Below are 12,406 nucleotides of genomic sequence, written 5' to 3'. Positions count from 1 at the left end.
TAATCGTCAAAGCACCACTGTATGTGAACCACGCGCACACACTCTGTGTATATACGTGTTTCCATCATTGTAAATCATTTCCCTTGTCCACCTACCACAGATATTTCTATCCATAAATCCTACATATTCCATCTTAAATATATGACCGTAGAATTATCTACATCTACGAATCCCCAATATTCTGGTAAACGTTATTTTTCAACGATCAAGCGCAGTGTACATATAATATATCCCGACTAATTCTTTACTCCTAAAAAAATATCAGGATAACACACGAAAAGGTTGATGTACTAGAAATAGAACGACCCCAACGTCCTACACTAAATTCTTTCATTTCATACGATATAGCAACAAGGACGATAAAGCGTTCCAGTAAATAGGGGCAGATTTTAGACAATAAGACAATAAGACAGCGAAAGGTAATCCTGAGCCGTAAGTTAAGAACAATTATTCTGGATTAAGTATCAAAGAAGCATGAATAGACATAGTACAATTAGTCGATTCAACAATAATCAGAAACTACACGTAACCGTAAGTGGTAGACGTACGATGACAAAGGAGACAGCTGATTATTGTTGAAGGATATTATACTTGGTATGGTAACTCGCTCATAGAATGGTCTGCATGCACCGAAAGCCTGCTACGTTCTCCAACCTTACAATTTTCTTCGTACACTATATATATTTACTCGCTACACCAACACTATACTCGCAGCGTGAGTTCTTCTTGTCTAAAATTGAATGAGGTGTGCTCTCTCTTTCCGCACTTCCGTCGAAGACTTGCGAGAATCGTCCCTCGCTCCCGCGGAACGATCTCTTAACGATTCGTTTATTTAATCCCCTCCCCTTTATGTTCGATCGTCATCAACTCGATCAAACTAACGAACTGAAGAAAGTATCGATACGAACGAATAACCATAATCTATCGATGAATACATACACATATATATGTATATCATCGATTTACGATGTTGTGAATCGAACTTCCCTCGAAATTTTCTGTTAGCCCCGTTTGTCCTGTATTTTATTTTCAATTTTTACCCTGAATTTTACTGACATACTTCAGAGACCTTCATCGATCACTAAACGTTTAATTTTGGGAACTGCAGTTGGTCTCCCAGTCTACGAATGACAGGCGAAACCGGCCAACTGAGAGATTTCATCGAAGATCTTGGGCCTGGACAAGTGGTCGGAAGGCAGGCACTTGGTGCTCGCTGCCTTGGCGAGATCCAGCTTTCGCTCACCCAGAAGAAAGGCTACCTTGAAGTGGAGGTCATACGTGCCAAAGATCTTAAACCGAAACAGGGCACTAAAGCCATTCCAGGTTCGTTGCCAATCCTTGCACTGGTTCCATTTGTGTCGGGGGCCTTTCTAATACTAGAACTACCGATGACTAAGATGTATTAGGTCATCCCATAAGTTCGTTCCGGTTTTAGAGCGGTTATATATGTTAAGATTGTTTACATACCGTTCAGTTTCATGAAAAAATGTAATACCCCTCTGGTTGTACAACTTCTTCCCATTTTTCAAGTGCATTGGTCCCTTATCGCCGTATGTTTATAAATCGACACATGAAATGTATAAACAAAAGTCGGCACGAACTTATGGGATGACCTAATAAAACTAAGGCACTAAAAGCAAGCTAATCGTGTATGAAAAAATACGTATATTTCAATAATGCACTAATAAATTCAATAACGCACTGATATAAATTTATAAAATTTACTAGCGAAGAAATATATAGCGCAAGAGAAAAGGTAAGTCTTTATCGATGTACTCTATACATTTAAGATCAAAGAAAATCTCTAAAATTTGCTCGTGTAAATATATAAAATTTCTCTAAAAAATTACGAATTCTACTGGTTCTAGTATTAGCAAGCCTTCCACAATTTTTGAGAACACTGATCCAGTAAATTGAATTACCATCTATCAGTTGTGACTTTTTCCAATATTTTAGCTTCCTACGTGAAAGTTTACTTGGTGAACGGAAAGAAGTGTATCGCGAAAGCGAAAACAATGGCAGCCAGAAAAACGTTGGATCCGTTCTACCAGCAGTCGTTAGCCTTTAGAGAAAATTGCCGGGGTTGTATACTGCAGGTATTTAATTATAAATTACTTTCATTTTATTTCTATCAAGATTCTAGTCGGTTTAGAATATCGATTTATCGATTTTGTGTCTTCTACGTGATTCTAGGTAACAGTGTGGGGTGATTACGGCCGATTAGAAGGGAGAAAAGTATTCATGGGCATTGCGCAGATCGTGTTGGACGAACTGAACCTCAATGAGATGGTGTTCGGGTGGTATAAGCTGTTTGGCAACATATCCCTGGTCAGTGGACCTCCATCCTTAGCTTTATCCCGTCGATCCTCGGCCACGTCCTTAGAGTCCTTTAAGATTTAAAGAGCTCTTCCATCTAGTATTCTCTTTACGTGTAATCCGACGGTGGCTCGAGCTTCTTTTAATTCTCGACGGAAAGAGTAAGAAAAAAGCCAAAAAAAAAGAAGGTATCGAGTCTATTGTTAATCGCGTTTGTCCATATAACGTATACATTTCCCTTTTCAAAGTGAATCCATATATAATAGTTGTTTGCAAATATTCAAAGATCGTTTAAAAAAGAATAAAACGCGTACATTATAAGTAAAATTGACAAAGATTTTCATGGAGATTTCTCGCGATACATGTCCGTTCCATTATTCCCCATTGTAAAGATATTCGTGTATTAACGTTCGAAATTCGAGAACGATTTATCGATAGACCGTCGGCTCTGAATACGGTAAAATAAAAGTCAGTTACGATCGATGTCAGTAATGAGAAGAACTATATAATATAGAGAGAGAAGAGTTTGCGTGGCTATATTGGGCAAGTGAGTTCGTGTTGTTGAACAAAACGAGAAAAGTGTGTTTTATTTGCAAGGTAACCGCGAGAATGGGAAAAGTGTGAAAGGTCGTACGAGAGGACATGTCTTTCTAGAAACACCACTAGCACATCACATATCATGTACGGCATATCAGATGAGCCACTAGTCTTTATGTAGACTAGATGTAGAGATAGCAGCCATGTTCCTGGAGCGCCAGATAGTTTTAGGTACGCACTGAGATCAACGCATCGTTCCTAAATAATTGATTCGAACGATTTCACATGGATACTTGACCTCATAGTTATTTTATATTCTCCAACCTCCGTAAAAAGTTTGAGAAGCTTAAATTGACTGAAGTATTTTTGAAGTATCCACGTGAAGTCTATGGACGTGTGTTGTTAAAAATTCCCCTTGTGTCTTCGTTTTACACTGAAATTACCCTATTGCCTTCTAAATTCTCTGTCTTGGTGGCCAACTTGTTCCTCGACGGCAACGAAGTGACGATAATTCAATGACGAACACGCGCCAAACATTCTGCCGATCCAGAATCGAAACTTCGTCGCCGTTTCTCTGTCTTTTTATTCGTTTGTTTCTCTGAGCATTCGCCAATTCGTATAACTCTTCCAGCTCGTTTTTTTCGTCTAAATTTTTTACTGCGAAATACCTGTGTCTGTTCTCCTGAAAGTGTCACTTCGCAATCTCTCGCTGTTCTTTCTTTTCCTTTACTTTTTCCATTATACTCGCAGCCACGAGTATCTGTAGACAACCTGATATTGCTTGATTACGTGTGTTACTTTGTTAATCTGGAATTCTGCACAGTATTGCACTTCTATTTCGCAACCTCTTTCAACAATTTTCATTCCAATGTGCAGGAACCTGTCCGATTTTGTAAAATAAATGTCTCGTTGAAAAAAAAAAAGATATGCAAGGTAAGTCTGCCGTATTCGGAGTCCCTTGTTCAAGTCTTCTTCAATGTTTCCTAAAAATATCAAGGATGCCAACGATCCAAAGTGATATACCGAGTGATATCCCAAAAAGTGCAACACCTCTCCTCCCAATCTGAATTCTTATTTTTAACTGTGTACATACGACTTGTAGTTATTTCCATCGTTTATATACTTCTCATTGTTCCTCTTATATACGATGTTTCTATGGATATTACTGCACTTGGAATCAAACGCTCGACTGATCTGTACATTTCGTTTCCTTTACAGTGAAAGCAACGCAGAGATACTCGATACGAGATCGATACGAATTTCAACGTGGTGTGCTATGAGAAAGGGGTGCCGAACGGTGTTTCGATGTTCGATGTTGAAGTGAAACGAAGAACGAGAAAAGCAGTGAAGTGGTGAAATTTGTTGAAAATGGTAAACGTCGTAACGAACGGTAATGTGACGCGAACATTATGAATCATCGTCACGAACCACTAACGAAATTTTAAGTAATATTACCGTTTCGCGTATTCGCGATAGACATTTCAAATAATATTTGTACATAATTTAGGACGCTCCGAGTGTTGACGCCAGTGACGATTTTCAGAAATACAACAAAAAAGGACAGTCGCATTTAAAGAACAATCAAATGAACAAATTAAAAAACAAAAAGATATATTGAAAGAAGAAAAACAACAGATAAATATACTTGGAACTCGTTGTCAAAGTTTTTAGCCAAGAAATATCATCGTCAAGAGAGCGAGAGAGAGGGAGAGAGAGAGAGAGAGAGAAAGGAAGAGAAAGAGAGAGAGAGAGCGTATATTATTTATTGTAAATATTATAACAATGATATATATACATATATATGAATTCGCGATACGTATGCGCGCAGGTGTTTACAAATTGATGAACAATTGCCTTGACCGTCGCGTTCTCGTTGTCCCGTTGCCCTCGCGATTTCGAGCATCGCGGCACCACCCGCGCTCCATATTGATTTTTACTACCACGATCAAGAAAATAGAGCTCGAGACGAAGAAAACATTCGTCGAGTCTTGTGTCGCGTTTGATCCGTCGAAATCGGCCGCGAATTCGAAGGCGTCGCGAGGCGAACGGGAACGAGGCCGAGAAATATCATGAATTAGCGAATTGTTGTTGAACGTTAAAGTAGCCCATCTTCAACTATTTTGCGCGAGAGAGTATGTGTGCGTGTGTGCGTGAGAAAGAAGGAGAGAAGTAAAGTGCTAACTATATCGACTGTCGTATATTGTGATTCTGTTAGTTTTTATTTAATTGTCGAAAAACCTCACGAATCGGATGTTTACGCGTAAGGGGACAGCCGTGTACGATTTAGAATCTTTTATTCTCTTTATCAACTTGCACTCGACTTTCAACGGAACGCTCGTTTTTTTAACGTGAATATTTACTGAACGAACCGCCCACGTAATTCTTGCATACAGCGGACACGACGTCCGTGAAATTCGCGTCTCGTTTCGTTGCGGGACTCGCCGCGGAAACCGTGTACCGCGCGATACACACTGCTGACGAACCTTTCGGGAAAGGAAGCGTGAAACGACGCTCGACCTCGGGCAACGAACGAGGCGAACGATCGTGGAACTCACAATCGATTTTATATCTCTTAATTCTCATGTTATGTGTTCGATCTTTGTCTGTGCATTTGTCTGGTCACTTGTGAACACAATTCGATGAGCATGCACGTGTACGTAGAAAATATCTATAGCATTAAACACTTGATTAACGAACGTGATTTTCTTTTCGCTGATTGTGCTTGCAACATGTAAATTCTCTTTACAAAAAAAAAAAAAAAAAGAAAAAAGGAAAGAAAAATGGGAATAGAGAAAGAATAACCGGGGAAAAAGACGAGAAAAAGAATCATTGATTACAAAGACAAATAAGAAAAAGGGGAATTACTCGAGTCGAAGATTAGAAATAAACTGCGAATTTAACTGCTTCGAACAAAATACTAATACGCTCTGCTTTTGGATTGCACGTATACATTCGGTAAGAAATACAATTACCTGTGGTCGTCCATTTTTATCACGAGAAATTAAGTTCGTTCCCTTACATCGCTTCACTTCTCGTTTGTTACTCTTTAAAAGGTACTCTCCTTGGATATTGATCGACGTCACTGAAATAGAGTCGCCGTTTTTCTTTCGGAGATACCGCAGAATAACTACTTTGATATTATGCAGGGGTTTAAAATTTGCCAACGAATTAAATTTTTCTTTTAATACTAATATCTCCTTTTCTTTATGATGGTCAAGTAGAACATTTCAGATATTAAAATTAGAATTTCCAAGTTTTTCTAAGTCAGTGACTTCGACATCGATATCTTGAAATTGTCTACGCTTATAAAATTCGATGTCACGCTACTGTGCTTTCAATTTTCTCGCGACGATTCTCATTTTCTTCTTGTCATTGCACTCTGCCATATTATCCACTATCGCCACGCGAAATTTCTACAAAATTCTACAGAGTCCAAAGCAAGAGCAGAACAGTGAAACGTAATCACGATATAAGGGCTTAGCTTCGAGAATGAAACAGAGACGAGACGGACGAAATAGTGAAAAACTCGATTATTTTGCGGCGAATTCTATAGATAGGAGGAACCATCTGGTAACCGGGTAATCGATCGACCATTATTACGTGGAGAATGTATAAAAAAAGAGGCGATATCTTATCATATCTATAACATGCTTGAATTAGTGGACAGAACGTGCAGCATGGGAATAAAAAAACGAAAAAAAGAAGCTTTTTTACTCGTGGAGATAAAAAAAAAAAAGATACAAACCAAACGTAGAGCTCTATCAGACGCGACGACGTGTAATGTAAACTATCAAGTGAAGAAACGAAGAAAAAAATTACTATTGTAAGACAATTTCTAAATAAAACATTTTGCAAGTGCATGACTTATATTAGTAGGCTCTTGGAACAATGACTACATAATTAATCACACAGCAAAGTATAAACTCTGTATTAGTGGCTAACACTTGATAAGGAGAAAAAAATATACAAGACGAATTATGTAATACGTTCAGTTTGTAATCCGCTGGTTACTTGCAGTTGTAAGATCCTTCGCGAAATTCGTTCGACCTTTATGTCGTTGGAATTACTACCATCTTTTTTCTTTTATTAATTTATATTTCATTCGTAAATGAAATAATAGCATACAAAAATTCAATTCGATGAAATTAAAGTAGCTTGAACGTTTTTATTCTCTCCTTTAATATTTGTTATAGCATATTTGTTATGTGGTAAAATCGCCCGAAAAAGTTTCGCGAAGATCTTATCGTTGCGATACTATTAACGCTTACGATATAAAATACTGCATATCCTATACAAACGTAGGACCTTTATAATTAGTAGCCGGTTTTAAGAAATTCTAAACGAGAGAAAAAGCAAAAGCGCGAGGGAAAAGAAAACGGGTTTACTTTAATATAATAACATCGATAAAGTAATTCGGAGAAGTATGACAAGAACATCGGCAAATTGTTGTAGGAAATTGCGCTAGAAATTTTGAAGGGAGTCAAAAGCGAAAACCAGCTGGCTAGATGTGAAGAATCATAAATCAGATATATTGTGTTTCATTTAACGTAATTTTGATCTAATTTCTACCTTGACTTTCTTCGCAGCATCAATTTTTTATTTGCTATTTGTTTATTTGAGAAATTATTTTATTAAAAAATATGTTCAGTAAAAGAAAAGAAAATTCTATTCTCTTTAAACTAAAATGTGATAAACGCATAACTTATTTACCATTTGCTTTGAAAATTGTCAAGTGTTGCTGAAAAAAATAATGCAAGTGGAGGAACAATGCGAAGGGAGCCAAGGTGAAGCTTGTTAATTTTCACACTCTTGCCATGCCCATTTGTACATAGGCATGCTCAATCTTAGGATCGAACACGCATCGTGAATCACATATATATTATATATACACATATACATACAAATAGCATTAACTACGGAAACGAACAAATTAATATCCAACTTTGTACCTATATACTTACAAATTAACTTAAACGAAAACGAAAAAGAGGGTTGGAAGGGAGACAAAAAAAAAAAGAAGAGAAATACTTTCGAACAAATATAATCGAGTCGAATAAAAAACAATGGCTGATACGAGATAGAAGGGGGCGTCATATTGAGAAAAAAAGAGAAAATAAATTAAACACAAAGAGAGATAGAATGAGTAAATAATAAGATTTACATGGAATGCAGAAAATCTGAGAGCCAAGGGGTACCACTTTTGTCAAATTTAGAGAGCCAATTTAGGTTTACGATTATGATATAGGGTATGCGAGGAAGAACGAGTGCGAGAACAGAAAGAAAGAAAGAAAGAAAGAGAAGCAGGGAAACAAGACAAAAAACAGAGGGACATTGTCAACGATTTCTTTACAATGAAATTCATTACTTACTTAAAAAATTCGTAGAGACGATCCAGCGTAGCATAGAAGTGTTCCTGTAATCGCGTCGAACGGTATCTCGATCGATCACGTGCTTCGAATTCGTCACATTTACACTGAATTTCGGCAAAGTCGTGCACAAACGAACATGTAATAATCGCACTGAATAAGATCGTTTCGACGGAACTCGGGAATACTTAAATAGACATTTGTCAAATGCCTCAATCACGCGACTTCCGGATGCATACCTCTGATTCACGTAGTCCGCCGCGAGTGTCGCTCACGACGTAATCGACGCACGCTATCGATCGTACGATCACGCGGACACCGATTCTCGAATATCGATGAGGCAAACTTCATACCGTTCGAATAGCGCGCGTTTTACCGCCCGAAACGGTTTCTAATTTATCTGTACGAGACGAAATCTGTCCGGATTTATTTCGAAAAGGAACACGGAGGAGTACGGGCGAGAGAGCGAGGAAGAAAGAAAGGCAGAGAACGAGGAAGAGAGAAAGGTAGAGAGCGAGGAAGAGAGAAAGGTAGAGAGCGAGAACGAGAGAAAGGCAGAGAGCGTGTGGGATATCACGAGAAAAAAAGGTGCGTCATTTTCGTTAACAAAAGATGAGAGAGAGAGAGAGAGAGAGAGAGAACAAAAAAAGGATAAAGAGATACAAAGGCGAAAAGAATTTAAACAATACGATTAGACAACGTTCCGTGGGAAAACAAAAAGAACTCGGCCGGGAACTCCTCCGACGATTTCTTTTTCTTTCGTCCCCGGTGAAATGTCTGGGATCGATACGGAATCGGGTACAGATCCCTCACGTGAAACCGTTTTTAATCCTAGTTCTGTATATATCACTGGTTCGGCCAACCGGTAATAAAAAAAAGAAAAAAAAATTTTCGAAATGCAGCACTGCTACGATTCGAGGAGTTCATGGCGGGATCTACGCGGAATGAATTAATATAAAGCGTTAGTGACTGTATCCAGTATAATATATCTGATAAAAGATACCCCTGATGCCAGACATGGCGTGTGACAATAAAGTGATTCAATGATCTCGTCGCATTTCAATCGCAGCCACCTTTTACGATACACAGGCCCACACTTATATATATATATATATACACACACACACATACACACACATATATACATATATATATATACACACACATGCAGACACACACACACACGAGACACATGCATATAGACATATATATTTTAAACGCAAAACGAGAACGTTTTTTTTGTAAAGTACGAGACGACACCGCCGGAATTCAACGATCACGATGTGTGAAAGAAAGTATCTCATCGTTTTCCGATTAACTCGTTACTCCGCTGTTAATTGATAATGTCAGTAATATTTTTAACAAAATAAAGCTACCTTATTCAAAGCTGAGAGAACGACTCCTTTAAAAATACTTATAGTTTTTGAAATTTCCATTCTGATATGTTCTTTTATAAGATTCTTTTTTGTTTTAATTCTCTCTCCCTTTTCCCTTCTAAATCCCATTTTCAGTTAATATAAAGTAACACTTAAAACTAAACATAGAAAGACATTGAGCTATAAAATTTGAATTTGTATTTAATGATTCCATGCACAATTTGTTTCACCTATTTATTAGCGCGTTAAACCGGTATTAGTGATTGCGTGTTCGTTAGCGATTACGATAAAAATACACAAAACATGTTGAATAAAAAGAATAACTATATAATAAGAGCAATAATTATGTGTACCAAGTTAGACCTGACATCTTACGGAATTTCTACGTAGTATCGGTACTAGTGAATGAAGTGAAATGAGATATGCCTTGACACTTGACAATTCAATAAAGAATAAAAATCCATTGACTAAATGCAGGATAAATCTGACATTATGTTGTATTGTATTGTACTGTAGTTATTGAACAAAATGATAACATCAGCCTCTATGTGATGGGTTTATTGGTTAAGTACAGAGGTTATGTACAGTTTATCACAGACGAAGTACAGAATGACATGCAATGCCTTTTCGTGTCCTACGTTTTAGGGATCACTCTTTACCATTTTCGTGTTACATGCGACGTTATTGATTCAGTATAGTATTGGTTTGAATTAAAATTAAAGTCTTATATGGAATTATAAATAAAACATAGAACATTTACAATCCCAAGGAAGTATGGAATTTTATACTCTTACAATATTTCAGTAAGTATTACAAATTATCGAAATAGTGAAATATTGTATATCTATTATGTACATTGCACTTATACATTACATAATATTAAAATAATACATAACTGTACGATAATAGTTAAATAATTTAATCAATTAAAACTTCCAATTAAATTAAAAAATAGAAATTACAAATTTTAATTTCACATATTTCAAACATGTAAATGTGAATTTTCGAACCTTTTTAATTTTCATTTGTGTATTCTCGAATTGATTATTAATTACATATTATCAAGCATAGCTAGTCTGACTCAGAAACTCGCAACATAATTTATCGATAATCCAAACAGTTAAATTACGTTCAATGAAAGCAGTACTTATTGAAAACAGTAAAAGATAAAAATGAAAATAGAAAAAAGATCACCGAAATCTTGCTTCACAAATATAGTGAAACTAAGGCATAAAACTAACTTCGCCACTTAAAATTAAGACTTCAAATTCAGGCTTAAGGGTAAGATTGAAAAACTAAGAATAAGAATAATAATACTAAGAATAAGAATACTTGAAACAATGAATAAGTTCTCCGTTGTCCCTAAAGTTAACTCAATCTAGAATTACAACTAAAACCTACCTGAAAGTATAGCTGAATTAAAGGTAGATATTAGATAGATATTAATCTAAGGTACATTATTATATTCGAGAAAAATTTTAAAACTAAAACTGTAAAAATTTTGTCAAATCAATTATTCTATTTAGTAATTTAATATTTAAAATTATTATATGAAAAAGCTTTCAACTTTTCGTTCTAAGTTCAAAACAATACATTTTTGTAGAAAAGGTGCTCAAAATAAACTTAGCCTACATGTATTTATCCTGAAATCTCAATTAAAATTAAAACACGCGTATCTCACGAAACCCATGCGATATCCCGTCCCACGACGGGTGCTAATAATTTATTAAGGTATATCTTTCTTAGAATTAATTGAAGCTAAGACGCACTCATCTCATGAAGTCTTTGCCATATACATTTGAAAAAGAATTTTGGATGGCTTAAACTAGACTATATTAGCGTAGTTCCTAGCTTGGTATCATTTTCCAAAGATTAATCAACTGATTAATTTTTAGAAAACGATGCCAATTACCAGGTCCCACCACGAGGAGGTAACTACGCAAGAGACCCGTCCATGGGTTATTTAACATTACACATCGATCTCGACATTCAACCTATTGGCAGAATGTCGAGTTCCAACTCTACTTGACCATGGGCCTGCGTAAAGAAATAGTTGCTTCGTAGCATAACTGCGAAACACATATCTCCAACGCAGCGCTTACATGAATCTTTACAAACGAAGAACAAAGCATACATAACACAACATCTATCTTCCACACAAAAATTACATAGATCAGTACAAATATTGTACAATAATTGGCATCCCTACTGGCAGCATTCGGTATCAAAGACACATTTATCTAACTTGAAACGAATGAAAGAAAATGAAGCTAACGAACGAACTGACAAACATACGCGACGTACCCCCGTGCACCGGATAACCCTAAGGATCAGCGGAAAGCCCAAGAATTGACCATAACTCGATTCCTGTTTCGCCGTTCGAAATTTATACGAGTCGCGGTCGATGGCGCCGACCGATGATGTCAGTGATCCGCTGGTGATCCAGCCGTGGATCCAGCACAGGCCGGCAACTTAACACACTCTAACTGAACAAGTGGAACCCGGGGAGGGGCCGCTGAACAGAATTACGAAGGCATGGCCCCAACTGAACAGTGGGGCCCACTCCAGGGGAGGGGCCGCTGAACAGGATTACGAAGGCATGATCTTCGACTGAACAGTGGGGCCCACCCCCGCGGGGCCGAACAGGATTACGGAGGACGTGAAATTGCAGGTCCCTGACCGAGTACCGAAGTATCAATCGGACAGGAGTGCAGATCCACGACTGAATCCCCAACAGATTCGCAAGCATCACCGGCGCGACGACAACTCCCGCGATCCGGTGCGAACGTCGAGCAGTCGTCGAGCAGTCAC

General features: G+C 37.4%; 1 protein-coding gene across 18 annotated transcripts in view; it reads left to right on the top strand.

The window, feature by feature from the left end:
- The window catches only part of LOC126928900 (regulating synaptic membrane exocytosis protein 2), a 69,455-nt gene extending 60,188 nt beyond the window's left edge, over positions 1 to 9,267 (top strand). For 16 of the 18 annotated variants that reach the window (XR_007717000.1, XR_007716993.1, XR_007716999.1 and 13 more), the window contains 4 exons: positions 1,109 to 1,323; positions 1,957 to 2,096; positions 2,194 to 3,084; positions 4,072 to 9,267. Coding sequence is in view for 1 of the 18 variants with exons in the window: in XM_050744756.1 (XP_050600713.1) it covers positions 1,109 to 1,323; positions 1,957 to 2,096; positions 2,194 to 2,328; positions 4,072 to 4,074 (493 nt within the window). In the remaining 17 variants the exon portion in view is untranslated. The remainder of the gene's footprint in view (positions 1 to 1,108; positions 1,324 to 1,956; positions 2,097 to 2,193; positions 3,085 to 4,071) is intronic. The other 2 variants (XR_007716996.1, XM_050744756.1) reach the window with 2 other exon arrangements.
- Positions 9,268 to 12,406: the final 3,139 nt, after the last annotated feature.

This window comes from Bombus affinis, chromosome 2 (genome assembly GCF_024516045.1).
Source record: "Bombus affinis isolate iyBomAffi1 chromosome 2, iyBomAffi1.2, whole genome shotgun sequence".
In the NCBI taxonomy this organism is placed as follows: Eukaryota; Metazoa; Arthropoda; class Insecta; order Hymenoptera; family Apidae; genus Bombus; species Bombus affinis.
Note: the sequence above shows the minus strand (reverse complement) of the source record. Positions and strands in the feature narration are given on the sequence as shown.